Source organism: Abramis brama (assembly GCF_963993115.1).
Source record: "Abramis brama genome assembly, chromosome: 19".
Classification (NCBI taxonomy): Eukaryota; Metazoa; Chordata; class Actinopteri; order Cypriniformes; family Leuciscidae; genus Abramis; species Abramis brama.
This window is the reverse complement of record NC_139981.1, coordinates 16,963,272-16,988,047: the sequence shown is the minus strand read 5'-3', so window position 1 is coordinate 16,988,047 and position 24,776 is coordinate 16,963,272. Positions and strand designations below refer to the sequence as shown.

The window sequence follows — 24,776 nt, the reverse complement described above, 5'->3', positions numbered from 1 at the left end:
AAGCAGAATGTCTGTAATTGCAGTACGATCCCATAAAAGTCATGCGGGGTGATTCACAGAGGGAATGACCAGTGCTTGGAAGAGACCATTCCAGCCTGTTATGGGGTTCAGCACCTACCTGATCTCTCAAGGCCACACATGTAATATAATCAGAACTTTTACAAGAGTGCAGTATCCCACTGAGCCCCCTTAAATCTACCCATGATAGCGAAAGTTGCTCCCACTATCCCCGACATGGCAGAATATGTAGAAGTTTTTACACTGAAAAAAAAAATTTAAATAAAAAATGATGTGTGTGTGTTTTGGGCTACTCAAACAAACAATTTCTGAGCTTATCCTGTGAAATTCCACCTAAAAATGTCTTATTTTAAACTGAAAAAAAAAAAAAAAAAAAAGATTTTGTTTCTTATGTAAATCTTGTTTTGTAGCCATTTAGATTTTTTTTTTTTTTTTTCAGGAAAAAAATCTTGCAGTATAAAAACATGCCTTTTTAATTATCAAAAACAAATCCAAGAAAATATGACTATTTGCAAAAATTAATGAAAAATATATATAAAATTAAGCATTTCTAAATGTTAGTACTGCAATTGTATCGCTCATGTTCTCAGCTGTGAGACTCATGTTGTTTTCATCATAACATGTCAACTTGTTCAGCTGAGGATATAAGGCAGTGCTGTAAACTACAGCTGTGAGTGGTGAGGAAGTGGTGAGCGAGAGTGGAACAGCTCTGACGAGAGCTTAGCAACAGAGCTCTAAAGAGGAGAGAGGGCGGCCCTGCTGCTCCATATGTGAGTGTCCATCACCTTTACACACCAGGCCCTCTGCTGCAGCCAAGACTCCTGGGAAAGAGCTCACTGCACCCATGTCCTATTATAGCAGTGCCTGGCTGCAAAGTTAAGACTGGCGTGAGACAGCTTGACATCAGGAGGACATTTGAAAATGGACTGACTGAGGGGGGAGGTGCCAGCTCAAAAAATACCCCTCCTATTGTGACCCATTTATTCCCCCCTTTTATTAAGATAACTGGCGACAGAGACTGTGCAGTTTATAAATTGTACTTGAACCTTAATAACTGACAGCTGCTGGTATTAAGTACAATTGAAAATCGGGATACAAATACAGGATGGAAAAAGGCTAAAAATCCCAAGGAGGGATCAGATATCATCTGTTGACAAGTCTAAGGCACGATTCAGCCAAAAGAAGTGGGTGACACTTGTTAGTGAGGCAACAAGCTATTTTTAGACCGTGGGCACATGTTCATCTGGTTAGATACATGCTATCCACCACAACAACTCCACAAGTGGATACATGTCATGCCACAAACAACAGGGTTTTTTTCATTTTTTTTTCTGTTGGCATTATAAACTCCAATGGTGCTCAAATGTAATTTTGACTATTAAGGCCTGGCACGGCACAACAGAATTACAGGCTTATTTTTTTTTAGTTTTTTTTTTTATCTGCTTGACACTTGACACCACATGGTTATTCCAATACGTGTGGTGTCTTAAGCCTTCATCCCATGTTTCCAGCTCGATCGTCTCTGCCTGATGCCACTGCTATTTCAGCGTTTCTGCTTCTGAACCCTCGTTGCTTTAGCCCCGCCGGGGCTCTTGCACAAAGTGGCCTTTACATCTGCTCTTTGTCAACTTTAAGGAGAACCCTCAGAGTTTGCCACATATAGTATGCTACGGATAAGGAATGGCTTCTTTCTGAAGCAAGAGAAATATTTTCTCCACTAAAAAATGAGATATAAGAGCAAAAGGTAAGAAAAAAGCTCACTTGAGTTCAGAATGTTACAGTTGAATGTTATAGTTTATGTAAGCTGTTATAAAAATATCAAACTGAAAATGTGTTGCTTATTATTATATGGTTTATAGAAATATGTAATTGAACAACATAATATGTTAAATGTGTTATTATTTGTGGACATGAGAACCATACTGCAAAAAAACCCCCACTGCATTTAAAGCATTAAAGGATACTGCAATGCTAAACACATTTGATTTGAGTGATTCAGCATCCAACCTATGATCATTGCAATAAAACCATGATACTTTTAAGTGTACTAATTAATTAATTTATTTATTTATTTATCTTAAATAAAACATATGATGAACATGCAGTTTAACCCTAACTACTATTTATTATGTTGTCATACTACTTGTAAAAAGCAAAGATGTAACCAAATGTTAAAAATGTAGGAGTGGCAGTTTAAGAATCTGTCTTCTTAGATGAGCACTAATCTGATTATTAAAGGGATGTGTCTATGGTTACAGTGCTGTATGAAAGTAGCTTCAGTAGCGTTCCAACCGCTCTGTGAAGGCAGGGCAGGCAGGGACAAGAATAAAAGAGTTATGTGAACTATGCAAATCAGCTTCAAACAAATACCCTATTTTGCTTCTGTTAAAAACAATAATAAATAAATTATATTATTTTCATCTAAAGATTAGGCTGAGAACCATTACGCTGTTTTTAATCATTCAGACAACACAAACAACTCTGCAAGTGATTAATAAAGTATAAACATATACTTTATCAATATACTAGATCAACACAAAGCAAAGGGTATTCAAAATTTATTCACACTAAAATGTCTTGCATGTTTCAAAGCATCAGGGGAATTTATTTTTTACTTGCGTGTTTAAATTTGTAACCACAATAATGTAGGGGGTATTTATAGCTATTCCCCAGAATTAACAAAGCATCTAGAAATAATTGTCATTGCATTTGTTGTACTGAATCTTGCTCTGCATAAGAAGCTTAAATATTTAAAGAATCCATATTTAATCTTATTTTTCAATTGTCACAACTGTAATAAACATTTATGCCTTCTATTGTAATATGTAAAATCAAAATGTTAACAATTAACATACAAAAGGCCAAATGTGACCCTGGACCACAAAACCAGTCACATGGGTTAATAATAATAAATACTAATAAATAAGATTTCCATTGATGTATGGTTTGTTAGGATAGGACAATATTTGGCCGAGATACAACTATTTGAAAATCTGGAATCTGAGGGTGCAAAAAAAGTAAATCGCCTATAAAGTTGTCCATTTATGTTCACGATTGTGCTGCATTCACTCACAAAAATAAATGTTTTATATATTTACGGTAGGAAATTTACAAAATATCTTCATGGAACATGATCTTTACTTAATATCCTAATGATTTTTGGAATAAAAGAAAAATAGATAATTTTGACCTATACAATGTATTGTTGCCTATTGCTACAAATATACCCGTGCGACTTGTGACTGGTTTTGTGATATTAGGTCACAAATGATCTAATACTAGAAAATAATAATAATAATAATTTGTTACATGTATATAGTACTTCTCTCTGCACTCAAAGCACTATACATATGGAAGGGCGAATCTCCTTAACCACCATGGATATAATGCTTGAACCAAATGCTTTATAATTCTACCAATACTACCATATGAAAGCCATGTGCATGTAAGCAAGTGTCAGAGAAGGTTAATATGTGATCCTGTGTACGAATGGAAAGCAGTTTCCTTCTCTAAATATACTTCACGTGATATAAATGTGCAGTATGCAAGGTGGAGCTCAACGGTTTGGATGTCATACTTTATAAAATGTCAATTGTGCACTAGACATCTGAATCACTCAGCAATAGCAGTGTGATTTGCGAGAACTTTGTTGAGAACTACAGTGAACTGCTAGTTTATGACATCTCTGCTACTCTTGCAGGAAAGGAAGGCATTTTGATCACCTTTTAGAAGGTGAACTACTTAAATGCAAGACACCCTGCGTCAGCCATCTCCAAGACTGACAGGGACAACTGTGACCTGTCCATGAGAGTAAGAGTGTGAAATGAGCTCCCTGGAAAAGCGCCACACAGGCCAGCGGGGAAGCATGCAGGGCCACCACAAATACTCAGATGGCTTCAGTGACACATCCAGCAGTGGCAGCTTTATGGATGACACGGACAGGGAGGTGAGCAACCTCACCGATCGTGCCTTCAGGAGCCTGTGCATTGGAGAGGAGGCCATTTACAATGACTCGGAATTCCCCTCGTCTCCGACCGAACGACATAATGCTTTTGCAAAGGAAACCCAGCAAAAGACAGTCTCCCAGGAGACATTTTCATACAGGATTCAGGATTCAGGGGAGGCAGAAGGACAGTCCGAGATGGCCTCAACATTCCAGCATTCTTACACGGATGTAACCCATCAGCAACAGGCTTTTATGGAGGGAGGCTTTTCTTATATGAACAATGGCTCCAAGGAGGTGACGTGGCAGCAGAGCAGGAGCGCATCCAGAGTGTCATCTCTAATCAAAGCCTTTAGTTCAGGGGAGTGTTACCATGAAAGTGGGACGTGTGACGTTATTCTGGCAAGGGATAGGTATAGAGACTTTGGCAGTGAATCATGGGACAGATCAGCTCTGCTAAGCATCCAGAGAGAACTCTCTGAGTTCTCAGGACATCATCAGAATTTTAAGTCAGGCCCCTTTCAGTCTTACAGAAACCATTTTTACACATCCGACGTGGCTGCAGCCGTGGCCCAGATGGACACAACAGTCCTGATGAGTTCTTCAAAAAGAAAGATCAAGGAATTGAACTCCACAAACAGTTTTTTCCATAGCGAATTCAGTCCCTTCCAGCTGTGGGAAGAGTACAACAGGTTCCCCTTTGAAAGTACGAATGTGTCAGGGTTTATGTCAGCTAGTGAATTCCCAAGGTGGTACGATTCTCCCATGTACAAAGAGCTGAAAGACCACAATAGAATTCCTAACTCTCCGTGCGAAAGTCGACTCTTCAATCAGAGACAAATTCAGGACGTTGTGCCCAGCCAGCGCTCCAGGTCCACGGTCCTCCAGAAAGCCTCAGCGATTGAGAAGAGATGTGAATCTGAGATGGCTTCCAACTATCCACCTTGGAAGAAAAACAATAACTTTGTAAGGAACAAACTTCCAGGCAACCGACCCTCCACGGTCTCACCTACTAATGAGAGAACATGCAGGCCAGATTCAAATTTGTTTGGCAATAACAAAGTTACGCACGAGTTAGTGGTCGAGAGCAGAGTGCCTAGCAGTGTGACGCCATTCAACATCACCCAGCTCCTCACACCGGTTATTCACACAAGACAAGAAACAGAGACGTCTGAGATCCTGCAGTTTGCACACACTCCTTCTGTTTCTGATTATTCCTCTCAGGGTGAAACTGAACCTAAACTTCAGACTGATGTCAAACATCTGCGTGATAGCTACAAATCCAAAGCTTCAAGTCTGCTGTTCAACCTCAAAGACAACCGAAAAAGAGTCAAGAGTACATACAGTCCAACTAGATTCAAAGGGCAAGAAATAACAGATCGAAATAAGCAGACGTCAAAGCTGGAGGGCCGCGAATCCAGATTTTCGGATATTCTTGTATCCCAAGAAACGGCTCAGGAGAATTTGATTGGAACGGATGCACGGGCCTCATGTAATCTAATCCGAGAGCCCAGTGCAGCCCCCATCACCCCTAAAGATTATACAGATGGCTTTGGATCATATGATAATTTGACATTAGCTTCACCTCAAATTCAGGACGGAGTCGCTAATTACAAATCGTTCCGTGGAAGTTCAGAAGGTTACTCTCACAGCACAGATCTGCTGGCTAACACAGAGCTCTCAACACACAATCTTTCAGCACAAGGTAAAAGCTCTCTGACTTCAGAAGGTCAATTAAAAGATCTCAACGGTACTTTTAGTCCTGCTAGGCCAGAAATAGCAAATATGCTTCCAAAGGCTTACCCACCGACACATTCTCTGCCTGCTCAGACATCATTGAGATATGGTCAGAGCGATAACATGAGTGAAAATGATCTAAAACAAAGAAAGGACTTTGGAAGAAAAACATGTCTTGAATATAGCCAAAACGAGGCCATTAAAGAAAGATGTCCTTGGGACCATCTTGGTTCTGTCAAGGAAACAAACGGAAGATCGGAATCACGGCCATTTGGAGGAGAAATAGCAGCGCTGATTGAGATGGACAAACAGAGGAAGGCAACTGCCAAGCAATACTCTGCCAATGACAGTTATTCTGTCCAAAAGGAAACGTACATGCAGAAAGTCAATAAAGACATAAAACTTGGTCGACTTGCAAAGGAGGAAGACACGATATCACCCAGGAAAACGCCTTACAGTGATAAATCTGTACATGACAAACAATTAAACACATTTTCAAAGCCTACTGAATCATATGGAATACCAAGAAACAGTCTCCAGAACAAAACATCTCCTCTAAAGGAAGTCTATTGTGGTTTACAAAGCTTCAATGTCAACAATTATCTTGAGCAAACGGCGTCTTCTAACAGTATGGCAACCCAAAATACATTTGATCAGAGAGCTCATGCACCTTTACAAGACCATAGAGGTCAAAAGAATGAAGGATTGTACTCATATCAGCCATACAAGTATGAGCCTAACAAACAGTGGCACATGGCATCGACAAGTGAAGATAGGCACACTAAGGAAAGTGTACAATGGACACTAAAACAATCAGAGATGATGGAACAAACTGTTGCAAAGAGTTATAAAATGTCCAATACATCATCAAGTACCCAACACATAAACCATAATGAGTTTTCCACCAACAACGGTGCACTAAATCCTGGTCAGCACGATAAAGATTCAGTCGTACCAGTTGACACCTCAGATCAAAATAATACAACTAAACAAGAAGACAGGTTCAGCATCAATGATATTCTTGCCATTAGAGATAATGAGCAAGCAAGGAGACTAAAGGATAATACATTTGTTTTGGCTAAATCAGAACACTCACAAAATCAAATTAAATATGATACAGCTGATAAACTAACCATTTCAGAGCCTGTAAAAGAGCAAGAACAACAAGGCTACAAAGTGCAGGATGTCACGAGTCCATCACCTGCCTATATAAGAAAGGATTTCCACAATACAAATGAAACAAATATTAACACTGACAGAATAATGATTAAAGATCCTGACAAGGTTACAACAAGAGTGTTTTCTTACAAGGAAAGAGGCCAAAGCAAACAAGAAATACTGACGTCAAAATTGAAAGCACATGCTCAAAAGGAAATATCTGCGATTAAAGAAAAGGGACTTGCCAAACAAGGCATTCTTGCAAGAAATGCAACAAAATCAAGCATGAATATCAATGGCGATGGTCAAGAAGGTCACTCTGTTAAAAAGGAGATCACAGCAGACAAGCTGAATCACTTGTTTCAAGATATCACTTATTCCAGTGTTACCCAGAACAAAGAACAAATTAAAACACACAACGATCATCACAAGAATGGATCTCCACCATCAATGGAAAAACAACCTCTTCATTTTGAAGATAATCAGAAAGCAGTATTGGAAAAGAAGGGCGAGAACGTAAAATATAAACCTTTGGCTATAGAAAGGCAGAATGACAAACATCCAGCAGACGATAAAGAGATGAAGAAAGAAATGTTTACTCCGGACAGAGTGGCAGATATAAAAAATGATGTCCAGAAAAACTACCAGCCATCCCGAATCTCACCAAAGGATGTTAACACCAACAAGGAATCTGCAAAGCAGAGACTTGAAATGTCACCAAGTGAGTTGATGTCCAGTCATTTGACAGCAGCAGTCAAGACAGAAAACTCCAGTCCCCATAATCCACCTGCAATCCTTAATGAAAAACAAACAATTCAGCATGATCAGAAAGAAAATCTGTATGGACGTCAGTATACTTGTTCTGAAAAAGCTATGACTAAACCTGTTGATCAAATCAAAAAAGACTTACCAGATATCACTTATTCCAGTGTTACCCAGAACAAAGAACAAATTAAAACACACAATGATCATCCCAATAATGGATCTCCACCATCAATGGAAAAACAACTTCTTCATTTTGAAGAAAATCAGAAAGCAGTCTTGGAGAAGAAGGGCGAAAACGTAAAATATAAAGCTTTGGCTATAGAAAGGCAGAATGACAAACATCCAGCAGATGATAAAGAGATGAAGAAAGAAACATTTACTCCGGACAGAGTGGCAGATATAAAAAATGATGTCCAGAAAAACTACCAGCCATCCCAAATCTCACCAAAGGATGTAAACACCAACAAGGAATCTGCAAAGCAGAGACATGAAATGTCACCAAGTGAGTTGATGTCCGGTCATTTAACAGCAGCAGTCAAGACAGAAAACTCCAGTCCCCATAATCCACCTGCAATCCTTAATGAAAAACAAACAATTCAGCATGATCAGAAAGAAAATCTGTATGGACGTCAGTATACTTGTTCTGAAAAAGCTATGACTAAACCTGCTAATCAAACCAAAAAAGACTTACCAGATATCAATTATTCCAGTGTAACCCAGAACAAAGAACAAATTAAAACACACAATGATCATCCCAAGAATGGATCTCCACCATCAATGGAAAAACAACCTCTTCATTTTGAAGATAATCAGAAAGCAGTATTGGAAAAGAAGGACGAGAACATAAAATATAAACCTTTGGCTATAGAAAGGCATAATGACAAACATCCAGCAGATGATAAAGAGATGAAGAAAGAAACGTTTACTCCGGACAGAGTGGCAGATATAAAAAATGATGTCCAGAAAAACTACCAGCCATCCCGAATCTCACCAAAGGATGTTAACACCAACAAGGAATCTGCAAAGCAGAGACATGAAATGTCACCAAGTGAGTTGATGTCCAGTCATTTGACAGCAGCAGTCAAGACAGAAAACTCCAGTCCCCATAATCCACCTGCAATCCTTAATGAAAAACAAACAATTCAGCATGATCAGAAAGAAAATCTGTATGACCGTCAGTATACTTGTTCTGAAAAAGCTATGACTAAACCTGTTGATCAAATCAAAAAAGACTTACCAGATATCAATTATTCCAGTGTTACCCAGAACAAAGAACAAATGAAAACACACAATGATCATCCCAATAATGGATCTCCACCATCAATGGAAAAACAACTTCTTCATTTTAAAGAAAATCAGAAAGCAGTCTCGGAGAAGAAGGGCGAAAACGTAAAATATAAAGCTTTGGCTATAGAAAGGCAGAATGACAAACATCCAGCAGATAAAGAGATGAAGAAAGAAACGTTTACTCCGGACAGAGTGGCAGATATAAAAAATGATGTCCAGAAAAACTACCAGCCATCCCGAATCTCACCAAAGGATGTAAACACCAACAAGGAATCTGCAAAGCAGAGACATGAAATGTCACCAAGTGAGTTGATGTCCGGTCATTTGACAGCAGCAGTCAAGACAGAAAACTCCAGTCCCCATAATCCACCTGCAATCCTTAATGAAAAACAAACAATTCAGCATGATCAGAAAGAAAATCTGTATGGACGTCAGTATACTTGTTCTGAAAAAGCTATGACTAAACCTGCTAACCAAACCAAAAAAGACTTACCAGATATCAATTATTCCAGTGTAACCCAGAACAAAGAACAAATTAAAACACACAATGATCATCCCAAGAATGGATCTCCATCATCAATGGAAAAACAACTTCTTCATTTTGAAGAAAATCAGAAAGCAGTCTCGGAGAAGAAGGACGAGAACATAAAATATAAACCTTTGGCTATAGAAAGGCATAATGACAAACATCCAGCAGACGATAAAGAGATGAAGAAAGAAACGTTTACTCCGGACAGAGTGGCAGATATAAAAAATGATGTCCAGAAAAACTACCAGCCATCCCGAATCTCACCAAAGGATGTTAACACCAACAAGGAATCTGCAAAGCAGAGACATGAAATGTCACCAAGTGAGTTGATGTCCGGTCATTTGACAGCAGCAGTCAAGACAGAAAACTCCACTCCCCATAATCCACCTGCAATCCTTAATGAAAAACAAACAATTCAGCATGATCAGAAAGAAAATCTGTATGGAGGTCAGTATACTTGTTCTGAAAAAGCTATGACTAAACCTGCTGATCAAACCAAAAAAGACTTACAAGTTACAAGCACGGAGACTACAAAATCGAACAGCAGTTTGAATAAAAATTCTCTCTTGGGATTGGACAGAAACACAGAGGAACCTAATGTACATCATAAAAGTAAGATTACTGTGGAGCAGTCTAAAAATGAACCAATCAAAAATAGCTCTGGGATTACAGCTAGTCAACTGACATCCTCATCAAGTGACATGAAGTTTAAAAATGGAATTCCACCTTCTAAACGACTAATGGAACCTGCCAAATCAGAGCTCACCTCAAACCTTCAAACAAATACACTGAGTGCAGATGCAGAGAAGCTTTTAAATAGAACCTACAAACATAATTCTGGGCACAGTTCAGATTCAGAGGCATTATCAACAGAAAATATGGTCAGAATCAACTCTGTACCAGCAAATAATCCAGCCTCACAAAGAACCCAGGAGCCAAAAACACTAAAACCTTTTAATAATGAAGACGGACAAGCATTAATAATCAAAAACATTACAACAAAGGAAAATGACTTGGCTAAGCAACAAAATAATAGTTCACAAGTAAAAGCTGTAGAAACTACCTCTGCAAACCAAATGGTGGAGAGTCAGTCAAAACCAGGAACAAATAAACAATCACTAACACAAATAGCATCAGCTAAAGCAAAAGAAAGCTGTCAGCAAAAAGAACTCCATCAAGATGATGAAAATACAAAGACTCTGCTCTCATTTGACAAGAATGAACTCCCCAGGAGCCATCAGAGTATGTCAAGAATAAAAAACAATTCAGAGGCAGTAAATAACAGTCAACCCAGAGAGAAAAAAACAGAAAGTGCAAGCCCAAAACAAAAAGAACAAGGATTTCCTAGACCATTAGATATATCACTTGAGAAAAACAATAACAAGTCCACAAAAGAGTCTCAAGAAGTGAATCCGGGCAATTCCGAACCCAAAAAAGCAGCAGAAGACAAACAAGAAGCAAATGTTTTCTTCCAGCATAAAGTATTAGTAGATGAGGGTGTGGAAAAGGACAATGGACAGCCTATTTCAACACAGAATGAAAAATCCACAGCAGATATATCAAACATCACCATTCTTACACCTAGCAAAGAGGAGCCTGCAGAGGAACCCATGATTTACAGTATTTGTGTGTCAAGAAAAACAGAAGCATCTTTAGACGATGAACCTATGATCTACAATATTTGTGTGTCAAGTAACTGTCATATTGATGATAAAGAAAATACAGGAAAACAAGATGAAGTGAGTTCTGATGAAACTGAGAGATGTGTGAAGGATGAAAGCTTTCATATTAAAAATGACAAAGCAGAAAATGAGCATGATGACGTTCACAGACAGACTGAAGTGTCTTCAAACATTGGAGAAAAAGAAGACAAGATTGGAAAATGTGAACCGCCTGCTCCCGTGGATAAGTCAAGTGTCATAGGAAGAACCAGTACATCATATGAGGATCTCTTAGTTAAATATGGGCTTCCAGTCAGAGATCATGTTCATCTCACATTAAAACATATGCAGGATGAGAGAGAAAAAAAAGAAAAGGAGGAAATTGAAACTCACCATTCACAAAAAACAATAAAACATGGAATCAACAAAACTCTGGTATCCAAAGAGAAAAGCCTGGATAACACACAAACACATCCAGATGACACAAGACAAGCACCCATTCAGCAGGAATCCATTACAAGTCATCCTTTAAAAGAGAATGAGAGCAAAATCAAGCAAGCACAATATGATATCCCTTCAATAACTTGTTCCAATAACATGGCTGAAAAACAACAGATTAAAGGAAACGATATACCAAAACTTGTTCATTCTACAAGAGATGCCACCCTTATGGCAAAAGATTTAGAAAATGTTGAACAACAAGATCAAGATACTCATAATATTGACCCATCAAAGCAAAGTAGGAGAAATGATATTCAGTCAAAGGAAAAGAAAGTTGAAGAGCAAATGAGAAACACTGAGAAAACGCAAAGTCTGAGGATGATAGGAAACATTATTGATGATGCATCTAATTCTAGAAAGTCCCCAAAGAAACCTGAGAATGCATCCCTGACTGCTAAACAACCTGCAATAACGAGTGAATCAAGAAGAGCAACAAATACTGAAGTTGTAAAGGCACCAATTTCTAATGCATCCATGGCAAAGGATACAGTCACAGAATGTACATTTCCTGGATGGACAGTACCTAAAAAGAAGCCTCAAATGGTGGAAGGTGAAGACAAAATGTTTAATCATACTGATACATTTATGCCGCAAAACAATACAATAAATGGAAGAGAAACATTTAACTTAAAAGTTCAGAAAACTACACATGAGTCAAAACAAGAGGATTCTATAATAGCTATGAAACAAGAGTCTGTCTCAAACAAAGATGCCCAAACTCTGCAAAAGAATGGAAAGGGGGATTTCGGGGAGAAGAGGGCACAAGAAAAGTTACAAGTTGAATTTAAAACAGGTAATGAAATTACAAACAGGATGAAGATGGTTTTAAAAGACGGCGCTGCCACAGATGTTAATAATTATAAGGATAAAGTTAGCAGTATTGGTGAGGATGTGTGTAATGTTGTAAAACAAGACCAGGCCTCTTTTGAAGTCCCAAAAAATAACTTAGAGGACATAAAAGTGTCTACAGAGGAAGTATCATCAAACAAAGAATTCATGGCAGGCCACAAAAACCAACATGAAGTGATAAAGAGGGAACATTTGAAAGGAAAGAAAGGAGCAGTCGTGACTGACCGTGTGGGTGAAAAAGACTTTACAGAGCAAAAGACGTTACCATTGAAGACCATTACAGCCCAAAATGAACCCAAAACCGTGGATAAATTGAACGGTACCAGTGAAACGACACAAAAACATACATATGATGTTGGAAAAGAAATCACACCACCTAAGAAAAATGGTCCAAGTGAATCAGAAAAGACCAGTCAAGGACCAGTTCGCAAACAAGAGATAAATATCTATGATGATAAACAACCTACACTGAACAGTGACAAAAGAAAGAAAGAAGACCCTGTATTAAGTCTGAGTGGACAAAATAATGGTGATTTGAAAGTTAATGAAAAGAGAAACAGTCTCAGAGGGAAGAAAGAAAGAAATGTTGAAGCTACGGAGACAAAACAGGCTGAATGGACTAATACAAACCAGTCTCAGCCAGGGAGAAGTTTTGTCCCTGAAACAAAAGGAAGCGTAAGTTATGAACAAGAGAATTCTCAGTTAAATCAACAGAACACAAGTAAAGAAGGTATATTATCCAAATCAGAGGCTACACAAAGGAACAACAAGGGGACTAGACCAGAAATATCCGCTATCGTAGACTATGCTAGATTGAAAGTTATCTCTGCTGAAGATGATACAAAAGAGCATGATGTATTCCCCAAACTAGAGTTCTATGATCAGTCAGTTTTAAGAATTCATAAAGATTCACATGTAAATGTGCCAGATACAAGGGGAAAGTCTAAAAGAGAGATAATTTCAAGGGAGAAATCGCAATTGAAAAATCAAACAGTTAAAGAGACCTTTTCACAAAATTACAATCAATTGAATCCCAGCATGAGTACAGCTCAAGCAAAACCTATATCACTGGTAGCTTCAGGTTCACAAGGTGGAGCCACATCAATGGGCACCCAACTGATGGCTTTAACAAACCATAAGGAATCAAACACTAAACCAGCTTTCATGGAGCATCCAAATAGAGGAGAAATAAATAAATTGTATCAACCCAAAAATCCCCAAGGTACAAATACTGTACCATTGCAAGCCGAAGGTACAATAAGCAGATCAAGACAACTGACTCATGACAAAACAACTGAAAAGGCAAATATTTCTCATTCTGGAAGACAAGAATCCCTTGCAAACTTGCCTTCATCTAGCACTGTAAAACTGGCAGACAACCAAATAAATATGACATCACCACCTGGAGAAGAAATGGAAGAACTACAATATTACACAATAAATGCTCTTGATACTGAGCTAAAGCCAAAGGAAACAAGTGAACCACCTCCTCCAAGTTTCAAAATGTCTCAAAACAAAGACTCAGATGAAAAATCAGAGGAAGAGAAAAAGGAAGATAGACTGTTTTTGCAGAGTCCAACAGACTATGGTAAAGTTCACGCGACAGGACCGCGATCCAACTCTTCTTCTCCAGCGATGGGGAAACCCATCATGTTCAGAGTGAAGGATAATACCATGAGAACGTCTTCTGTGACCAAAACCGTCAAACCATGCTTTCACAGGTCATGTGATGACTTCAGAGTTGGCTCACCAAAGGAACACTTGAGCGGTTCAGAGAAAGAAGATGAAATTCTCCCCAATCAGTCTGCTAACCCTCCAGTCTTACATGAACCAGCTATTGCAGTCCATCGGCCCCATAAAGTAAAAGAGACACTGCACAACAACTTGTCCTTAGCCGAATACACAACAAAACAATCAAAGAGCCATCAGAGAAGAAGCCAACTTTTTGATGAAGAAGAAACTCATTCTGTCATCAGCACAATGTCAGAGGATATGGACAACTGTACAGCGAACCTCACAGATTTGGCTAACATACGTTTGGCCTTCATGCCCAAGAATGAAACCTACAGAGACAACTACCAAAGGCCTGCATCTGCCTGCTATGAACGACCAGAGTCAGCCTGCTATGAAAGGCCAGAATCAGCCTGTAGTGATATGAGGCCACTGGGTAAACCTCCAACGGTGCCCCCCAAATCCGAAAAAGCTCTTCGACGAGCACAAAGAATCGCAACGAGGCGTATGAAAAAGGCAGAGACCCCCAAGATGCCGCCTGAAAACCAAGAACAGCTAGAGTCCAAATCAATCAGAGATGTCGCCGAAATGCCCTCTTCACCTTCGGACATACTGTCAACACATCCAGGGGTACAAGCCTCACCTCCTCTTTCACAGTATGACATCCAGCCAAATTACACCCACCCAACACACAGTATAGTTGCCCAACCTTTCCCCATGACACAGAGAAAGCTTTTGCAAGACCCAAACTCAGGGCAGTACTTTATGTTGGACGTACCATTATCGGTTAAGAAAAAGACATTTTATGACCCAGAAACTGGTAAATACGTACAGTTGAACGTCCGTCAGAGGTCTCAAGGTGCTCTAACGCAGCCAGCATCGGTGGAGATGTTAAACGCTCCCTACATGCTGTATCGTGGGTTTCTGCCAATGGCCGCGTCTTCATTACCACCCATGAGGTCATCGTCTGAAATGTCAACACCGGCTGCGTTAACAGACGAACAGGATATGATTGAGACAGGTAGCGAACTGTGGAGACAGAATGTTTATCCGCAGAATGCAGAAAACAGAATTAACACCAATGAAAGACACACAGATATTATAACTATGAGTGAATTAGAGGACTTTGCAATGGAGAGCACGTGACGAGTAAAGTTGTTTAGATATTAGGTAAATACTTTTTAAATTTGTACACAAATCTACAGTTACATGACTGTATATCTAAGCTATTTAACTGTGACTTTTAAATAAGTTAAAAAAGTTCTTAAAACTGTTTTTGATTTGTATTTAAGGATTGCTGTTAAACTGTGTTTTGTAGCTGAGGTAGGGCAGGGGCTCTTTATTGTCAGAAAAAGTCAAGGGAAGAACTGTGAAGCATTCCAATTAATTATGTTAAGCTAAACATTATTTTGCAGTGTACTTGTTTATAATACAACAAAGACCATGCCCACTGACTGAGCACACAGTACATTTAAGGGAAGTACATTTCTGAAGCGACTACAGCCTCATCCTCAGACCCAGCCAGAACCTTCACTGATCATTTTGTCAAAATAAAATTAAAGCTAGGTTTTTTTTTTTAAATCAGATTTTCCAAACGACCCACAATATGCATGAAAATTGTACACTATGAAGTTTTGACAGTTTAAAACTAAATACTTGTCCCTTGATGTGCTTTGGCAGGTTGCATATTAGTGGTCTGTCTTTACCTTGCCATGGTTGATGATGTATGAGTATGACTATGAAATAATTGCCTTATAAACTTGCAATGTACTACTTTTACAGTCTTTCATAAGCTCATTACATCATCATTAAAGAAAGATTTGAAATCAAAATGTTGTGCCTGGCTGCTGTGTCCTCACACAGAACCCATTAAAAATATAATGCATTAAAAAATGCAGGTATTATCTGATGTAACAAACTTGATGAGAATGAGCTTCATTGCTCTCTTTACCTCATTCCTGTGGCTCTACAGACTGATATATTTGTGAGTTTGAGTGATTTCAGTATCTGCACAATAGACCACTCTAGTGGACATAGGGTGCATTGCACTTTGTAAGTACAAACTGTGTTCTCTAGTAAATCAATCAATTATATATTACAAAATATCTCTAAACATATCTGTTTGTCTAATGCTTCTTAAGAAATATGGCTGATAATTATTTATTTATTATTATTTTTCTTTTACGTTCTGTGAAACAGTACTTCCAGTGGGCATAATAAATATTCAGAATCAAGTAAGAAAATCTTTGAGCGTCATCAGATCCATTAACAATATTTCTGTCTTATCTTTCTCAGACTTATTGATCTCTTTTTTACATAAGTGCGGGCAGCTGTGATAACTGCACAGATGTTGACCGTATCTTGACCTATGCAGGAAGCCCATATCTCAAACAACTGGAGCACCAGAGTTTGGATATGACTTCACTGACAATGTATCATTAATGCAACAAAAGAACTCATTAACTTCATTCAAACAGAATTTGAAACAAATGATTTGTGTCATTATTTAGTTTAGTTTAGGGTTTTTAAGGCTTGCTTGGCCTCTCTCCAGTTAATTTGATGTAACAATGCTTCTCATAATAGAATGAATTACTGCACTGAATAATCAATAATCCACGTGCAATGAATGTTACGAACAATCTTCTAAAAATATTACTACAATAACTCTAAATTACTTAAAACCATCACAGGCTATTTGTTTTTCTGTTTGCTTGCTGTGCGAGAATTCATTTTGGAAAAGAAAAAAAGATTAACAACAGCAACAGTGTCTAAATTGATTTTTCCCCTGAGTTGGGTTTTCTCAAAGTGGAGACATCTTTATCAGCCGTTGCAATGCGCAATTACAATATGATTTCTGTTGGCTGAGAGAAGCATACAGAGGATTACAGGTCATGTATGAGTAGCAAACATGTTTTAGGTTTAGATATAAGAAAACTGTGATCGCTATAACCAACATCTTGCCTGGTTTTCACGAGTTCACATTTTCATATAATCATTGCAAGGCTTGTTGTTCATGATGGAGATTATTAAACCCAATTTCAAAATTCCCCATGGTCTACTTAACTAATAAAAAAATACATAATATTTCATCAAATAATATATTTAATACAACATAATTTGCACTTCAATCCACAGGATTAGATGAACACACTCCTCAACTTCTTCCACAAATGCCCAAATGTAATATTTGAATAATTAATTGCTCAATTGACCAATAAAAAATAGCATAAGAGTTAAAGATTTGTGTCATTTAAAATGCACAGTTTTTCTGTTCTGGGAAAATAGAGTCAAAATATGAATGACTCATCCTGAACGTCCAATCAAAAGCTGTCTAGAATGAGCATGCCCCGCCCCTAATACCACCTACTTCTGAAGAGCTATGTCCATGGCGGGCATGTAAACAAATAGTGTTTATTAAAAATAGGGCCAATTAAGCTCTTCAACATAGAATACAATAGAAAATATATTAACACAGCTAAGAAAAACTGTATGCTACTCATCAAGTACATTTCTGTATATTTATGTCAAAAGATTGAACGGCTTTTTGAGCATTTTAAAACATTTAGATTATGTATGCAGGCATATTAGCACATGACTAATTATAAACTTAAATACATTATAATCTTAAATGCATTAGACTTAATATTTTAGGTAAATATTTATATTTAAATCTCTACGTAAAATATTAAGTCTAAATGTAGACATTAATACTTATCTTATAAGCAGATTGGTGAAAATGTCCGTCAGTCAGCCATCAGCCTTCACGTCATGCAGAATGATGGGAGAAATTTCGACAGTGATCGATCTAGAGGGCGCTGTGAAGACAGAATTCAGCAGCACTTTGTCTTTACCTTTTGAGACCTCTTGCATATTATAGGCCTATGTTTTGTGAGCTGGACCAGGTAATCTTTTCGTTTGAGCTGAGATAAATATATAAATTTAAAAATCAGTCAAATATGTGTGCTCCGCAAGCACTGTGTTGATTTCTAGAAATGGTCATAACGTAAGACTTTTCTGGTGTCACGTGATCTTAGCTGCTTTTTCGTCACTTTGCGTAGGCCTAACTCAATTTTTAGCGCGGCTTCTGATTTAATTTTTAAATTTAGACTCGATGTAATATTTATTTAATATTTGCTATTTAACAAATTATCTGTAATAGTATTCTAGATGTTAGCCTATAGTTAATCCAAAATTTATAAAATCATTAAAAATGGCACAACCAATTTGAACCTTGGTCTTAAGTTAAGTATGGAGAACATGTATTATTTTCAGTATATTTTGTTGTAGATTCAGTAAATTCTTTCATCTGTTTATTGTGAGATATGATATGAGTGTCACTTAATATCATGTTTAATAGGAATTCTGCTTATTATATGGAAAAATGCTGTCATACTAGCTAATTAATAATATTGCCTGTTCATAATTAACCTTATTTGTATACATCAAAATATTCTCATTTTCAGTTATTGTCATATTGTCACACATTTCGAGCAAAGCATATATTATTGTGTCACCATAAAACACAAATGCCATTCTGCACTGTTTCATCAGGCAGGACTTTTGACATTATCTGGCTCTGCTTTGTCATCAGGGTGTCACATCATGAATAATTAAATCACTACTTTGTGATAATACATAATTCAACATCAATTATTAATGCTAATGTGCTTGCAGTTTACTCAATTGTGTTATTGACTATCAAAGTAATTTCCTGAAAATCCTCAAGGACAAGAATTTAATCAGTCCAGCCCCTTTTCAAAGGTAGCACTGTTAAGTGTTCTTAATCTAAGTACCTTTTTTCAATATTTCTGCTATGTTTCTTTGAAAACAGGTACTCGCATTTCCTTTTAATACCAATTTGATGGTTCATATGCTCCTAAATGACTATTCCTCATTCACTATCATATAATTGCACTGTTCTAAAATATTGTGGTTTTGTTTTTTTGCTATAAAAGAAAATAACAAAAAGAATTCAAGCGGCATGACTAAGCCTCTTAAAAACCTAGTGACAACTGAGCCTTGTTGTATATCCAATGCATAATGTCATAATTAGCACCTATCACATCTTTGTCATCATGGGAAGCATGTAAAATAGCTATGTGATATGAGAAAGTCACAATATACTTTAAAGTAAATAAATAATAAGACCAACCGCTGCTTCCATTTTTGCAGCCCTACCGCTTGAGAACTAATTAATAATTGATCATAGCCAGATGGTGTGAGCAATAGGCAACAGGAGATGTACATGATTGCCTACATGTTTAATTGTTTTACAGAACATGTCAAAACAGGACCAGTGTGTGGACTCTTGCAGTCTATCACGGACGTACAGATGTGATTACAAGAGAGGTGTCAGTTGTCATCGCATCAGCATGAGTAAGAGTTACCCGGATCATATCATAAAACATGACAAACCACTTAATATACAGTTCTGTCCTTGATATTATCTTACATATATTATTTCACATTAGTACATTTATATTTCAGCATGGCATATATCTTGACACAATGCAGACTGTCTATCATCACCTGACTTCACAGTACACTAGTCAAACATCAAAGTGGATTGTGAAAAATTAAATGTTCACATTAGCAACCAGGGAGTTTTCAGTTTGCCACAGAGCATGTTCAAAAGTCATTCCGCCACTGAAACCGAATTGCAGCGCCAGACGCCCGCATAGACCCGAACAGGGCAAAACAACGTCAAGAATCATGAGTAAAAGTGAACGAGAAGAGGAAAAATTACAATTGAATTATTAGTTTGACACATACAAACACACAAAATGCACAATAAGGGATTGCACTTAACACCGTCCTGTCCAGGGTATGTCAGTGCTCTCAAAAAAGAGGCAGCAGGCATTCAATGTTTGATTATAAATCCTTCATCCAAAGTGTGTCCTCCAATTAGGAAAAAAAAAAACAGCAACCAAGATTTCCTCATTTCTTATCCGGACCCTCCTTTTGGCAGTGCAGATGCTTGTCTGGAGTTCTTCGTAACGATGTGATCTTAGAGGTGCCGGAGGCAGGACTGGAATCGCTTCCTCCAGCAGAAACAGTGCTTTGTCCCAGACCGACCCCTGGACCTGTTGTAGACCCGGCTCCCAGCAGGTTAGCTGACTGAAGAACGGCCTCTGAATGTTCCCTGGCCTTCATCCGCAGGGCTGCGACACTGGCTGTCCGATTACTCTGGCACCCATATGGTGGCAGGAAGGAGAGGCCCATTGGGTCAGGCACACAGCAGGAACACAATGGACTTCCTAATGAGGTAGACCGGAATAGTGTGTCATAATGGGGCAGTCAATGTCCTTTATCATTATAAATATGTTTTATTTCACACTGCATATATATATATATATATATAAATAACAATTTAATGGTAGATTACAGTTCTGACTAAATCTCTATCTATCTTTCTATCTATCTAGTCAACAACACAGACTGTTGCATTTTCACCCATATCAGCTGCAGAAAAAAAAAGTAACACAAATAAAAACTATCTTATACATTTGTGCATGTTTTCACGATGACGTCTAGTAGATCCTGGATCTTACCTTTTAAAGTTGCCACTTGTGACAGGGCTTGTGCATAAGTGGCTGTGTTCAGCAGAGTCCCTGGCAGACAAGATGGGAAAAAAGGTCCACCTGAACCCACCACTCTGTTAATACTGTGCATAAAGGCAAGAATTTGGCATTACATCTCTTTTGAAAAGCAAACAAATATCGTTTGTAAACGTCGCATTTGATTAGATGATCTACACACTTCTGCTGTAGTTCCATTGGTTCTTTCTTATTTCTGCTATGGTCAACAGGAGACTGGTTGAGGTTTCTTGCAGGAGGTGCACCTTCACTCATTTGCTCTTTACCTCCCTCCTGGTCCGAAGTTCCTCTCTCCGTTTTTCTCCACTTTGCCCTCCGGTTTTGAAACCACACCTAAAGAGAAAGAGAAAGAGAGAAAAAAAACCCCCAATGAATAAAATTTTCCTCTCTTTTAGTTTGATTAAAAATGCTAACTCTGTTGTCATTTTTACTCACTTTCATGTAATTTCAAACCTACATATTTCTTCTGCGGAAAAGATGTTAGATATCCTTTTGTGTTCAAAAAAAAGAAAAAAAGTGTAACATGAGGGTGAATAAATAATGACAAAATGTTCCTTTTTTGGTAAGCTATCCCTTTAATCGCCTCTCTTGAGACACAAACACATTGTTAGCTGCATACATTTTAAAAATGATTATTTTCACACAATGCACATTTCTGAAATGTGCCGCAGGATCTAACAAGCCAGTGACTTGTGTCAAACTTCACGAACACAACTGCTGAGCATATGCAGTGAAGTTCTTGTATGTTAATTGAATGAAGGTCATTGCCTATAACAACATTTAATTGAGCAATTTTTCATTATCATTTTTTAATGACTTCCTACTGACAGTCTCCCTGCTTCTGAGAGAGAACCATGATGAAGTCGTTTATTTCTCTATTTAGTGATTGTTTGACAACATCAGATTCGATTAAGTCTGTGCTCTCTAACGCATTAATCATATTTGAATGGGAAAGGTTGCATAATGCAGCCATATCTCCACCGCCTGGCCAGCATTGTGCAAAGGTACAATGATGTGAACAAACAAAACACCACACACATATAGCCGGCTCTCTCCACATAATATGACACAACAGTTTACTGGCAGGACAACAATATGCACAATGTAATTGTGGCAACATTATCTCACCCTTGCACCTTCCAGCTAGAAGTCATGATCCCCCAGCACTGAATGCTCTATAATTGCACCATTAATCTCAATTTGCAGTTTGTTCTTAATGCAGCACAAGCCAATTGACACTTTAAAAACGGTGGGCGCCCACTATAGCTACTACAACAAAACAGAAAATTTATTTCCTAATAATAATGTAAGTTTAATATCCCTGCATGCTGCGACCGATTCATGTTCAGATTTAATAATAGGAATCGGGTAATCCGATTAGAGAGAAATAATTTGTTTACAATCCCTAATTTACAGCAGCGAATTCCATTATCGCGTCGCAGTCATTGGTTTTAAGCGATAGTAAGATGACCCTGGGGAACAAAAGGGAAACTATTATATTTCCTACAATTAGATCTGAGCTCAGAAGGAAACCCAAAAGCAAATCTGGAATGCAGGAAATTACATACAGACACGTTGAATGTAATTACACGTGGCCAACTTGATATTACCGCGGATGTTTTGCAAGGCCTCAGAATATGAAATCGAAGGTTTCAGGTGCGCGAGCGGTTTATAACCTAGAATCATCGTTCTCGGGACGTTTGTCTTGCTCAAAAAGCACTGCAACCTCTCTCCATTTGCTGAAACGCGGAAATGGCAGTGCATCTAAGCAATTTTTATACCTTAGAGACGAGGGCAAATTAGTGTAGAACATTACCACTAGTTAATTATGAATGACCGATTAATCAACCTAATCTAATATTCCACATTATGTTGATGTTATTAAAGCGCATCACGGAAATGACAGAGTGGCTTCATTTACTTTCTTTGGCCAAAGGTGCTCTGAGCCCTTTACGTGATGTATTTCTCGTATATCTCTGGATCAGGTCAGTTGTGGAAAGTGTCTCACCTGAACACGAGCCTCTGTTAAGTTGATTTTCATCGCCAGCTCTTCTCTCGTAAACACGTCCGGATAGTGGGTCTGTGCAAAAACCGCCTCCAAAGCCTCCAACTGTGTGTGAAACATTTTTATTTGGCCTTATTGCTTGAATGCATGCTTTATAATTCAGAAAGAAATATCTGCTTTTCTTTGCGTTCGCTCATGGGTAAAACACGGATAAAACTCACCAAAATTGTTAAACTGGTGTCTTAAAATTTTAAGTAAAATTAAAGTGATGACAAAGTGGTTAAAACTTTGTATTTACTGAATAAAATGACAGGAATCATTGCGACAATTTAAATGGATAAAAACAAAGATGTTGTTCTAATGAAAACATTTTTTTACATTAGAGCAGGCCAAGGCTATGCTCTTCTTCGGCCTTTTTCTCGTCTTACATTTTTCCATTGTCATGCAACCTTGATAGGCTAAGCATAAATAAGCAAAGGCTCTACTTGTTTGCTTTAGTATTAAAATAAGTTTACTTCCAAAAGATTATGTATTTGTCATATTTATGTAGCCCTATGTTTACGTGCATTTACTTTACACGCGGAATGCCTAGTAAAAAACAGGACTTTATAAAGCAATATTATAATGCAAATAAGTATCAGGACAGTGGTATGCATTTTGCTCCTCACTAACCTGTTGTAAAGTGAAGGTTGTCCTGTTTCTGCGTTGTTTTCTGCGCAGAAAACCGTCATCGAAGTCTCCAGAGGCGTGATTCCCAAACCCATTTGTGTTCACTGTGTAAAAGAGTAACGCGACACTATTAAAATATTATATTTCTGGTATATATAAATGCATTTTCTTATAGCCCTAAATAAAATGATTTCCCTCAGTTGCCTAATTCACAAGGAACCGTTAATTCCTTGTAATCTGCTTGAGACCTGAATGATCACTTTACACAATGAGAAACCATGACCAGCAAAATGCCAGTTGAAAAGCATGACATCTAACATCTGTTCTCAGACAGACTGCAACAAAAAGTCTCAGCTGGGCGGCTGTCAAGCTCTCGGTCACAACATTAAACACAATAAAGCCATAAAACAAAACACAAACATGGGGAGATTATTAGCCATCTTTGATCGCGTAATATAATGCATAAGATTTAAATTATAGACGACGAAAAAGGAAGCGTCTCAATATTTATGTTTTTAATACAGGCCTTTATATTTAAGATTACAAAGTTAAAATTTTACATAAAACTTAAGAAATTAAGTATAGCCTACTTACATGTATTGGTCCTGCAGCACTCTCCTTCTAACTGTGGAGGACAGTGAAAGTAAAACATGTTTTCCGGTGTTTTGCGAGTGGAGAGAATATTTCTCTCTGCATGGAAAAAAAATGGCCAAACGTCAATAGTATAGCCTGTTCTCCAACTATTACCGCGTCTTAAAAAATAACTTTAAACAACACTAATACTTCTCTGCAACCGATTTGAAGTGCATAAAGTAAAAAAAAAAAGCATCTGTACCAATAGATGGTCTTGATGCAATCGCGATTCTCGTGTCTCCTGCTCAACCTCAGCAGAGCAATCGCACTCCCACAGTCAATCACTGAGCGCTCCAGTTTATCCGCTCTCGCGCACACAAGGAGGGAGTGACCAGATGTCTTAGTGACTGTTTAGAGCATGACAACACTCGCCTTTATAATCTCACGCGTAATTGCAATTAATCAGATTTTCGTTTTCAGGACATTTGGATAGGTTCTCCGCGCCCAACCGGATTGCGCACGTGGTGGTAAACGTCAAAAACCTCCAAGGCATTAGACTATACTACGAAAGTGTAACTTTAGCTCGATGCATGCATGCATATTCCCAAATCACGAACACACGGGCACAAAGCACGATGCACTTTTTTTTTTTTTTTTTTTACACAGTTGCTTTTTATATTAAAAATCTAGATGACTGTTTTTGAATTTAAAATTGGCTGTCAGACCAGTAATTGCTCATTATATGGGTTAGGGG

General features: G+C 37.9%; 2 protein-coding genes across 2 annotated transcripts; one reads left to right on the top strand and one right to left on the bottom strand.

Moving 5' to 3' along the window:
- Window positions 1–1,282: 1,282 nt before the first annotated feature.
- cUnh10orf71 (chromosome Un C10orf71 homolog) lies at window positions 1,283–16,405 on the top strand. The gene is made up of 2 exons (XM_084092311.1): window positions 1,283–1,762; window positions 3,719–16,405. The coding sequence occupies exon 2, from the start codon at window positions 3,842–3,844 to the stop codon at window positions 15,323–15,325; it is 11,484 nt and encodes a 3,827-aa protein (XP_083948437.1). The 5' UTR covers window positions 1,283–1,762; window positions 3,719–3,841; the 3' UTR covers window positions 15,326–16,405.
- A 2,991-nt stretch (window positions 16,406–19,396) lies between these two features.
- On the bottom strand, window positions 19,397–24,433 carry drgx (dorsal root ganglia homeobox). The gene is made up of 6 exons (XM_084093621.1): window positions 24,044–24,433; window positions 23,453–23,553; window positions 22,784–22,885; window positions 20,939–21,108; window positions 20,731–20,843; window positions 19,397–20,436 (listed from the first exon to the last, which is right to left on the bottom strand). The coding sequence occupies exons 1-6, from the start codon at window positions 24,099–24,101 to the stop codon at window positions 20,117–20,119; spliced, it is 864 nt and encodes a 287-aa protein (XP_083949747.1). The 5' UTR covers window positions 24,102–24,433; the 3' UTR covers window positions 19,397–20,116.
- Window positions 24,434–24,776: the final 343 nt, after the last annotated feature.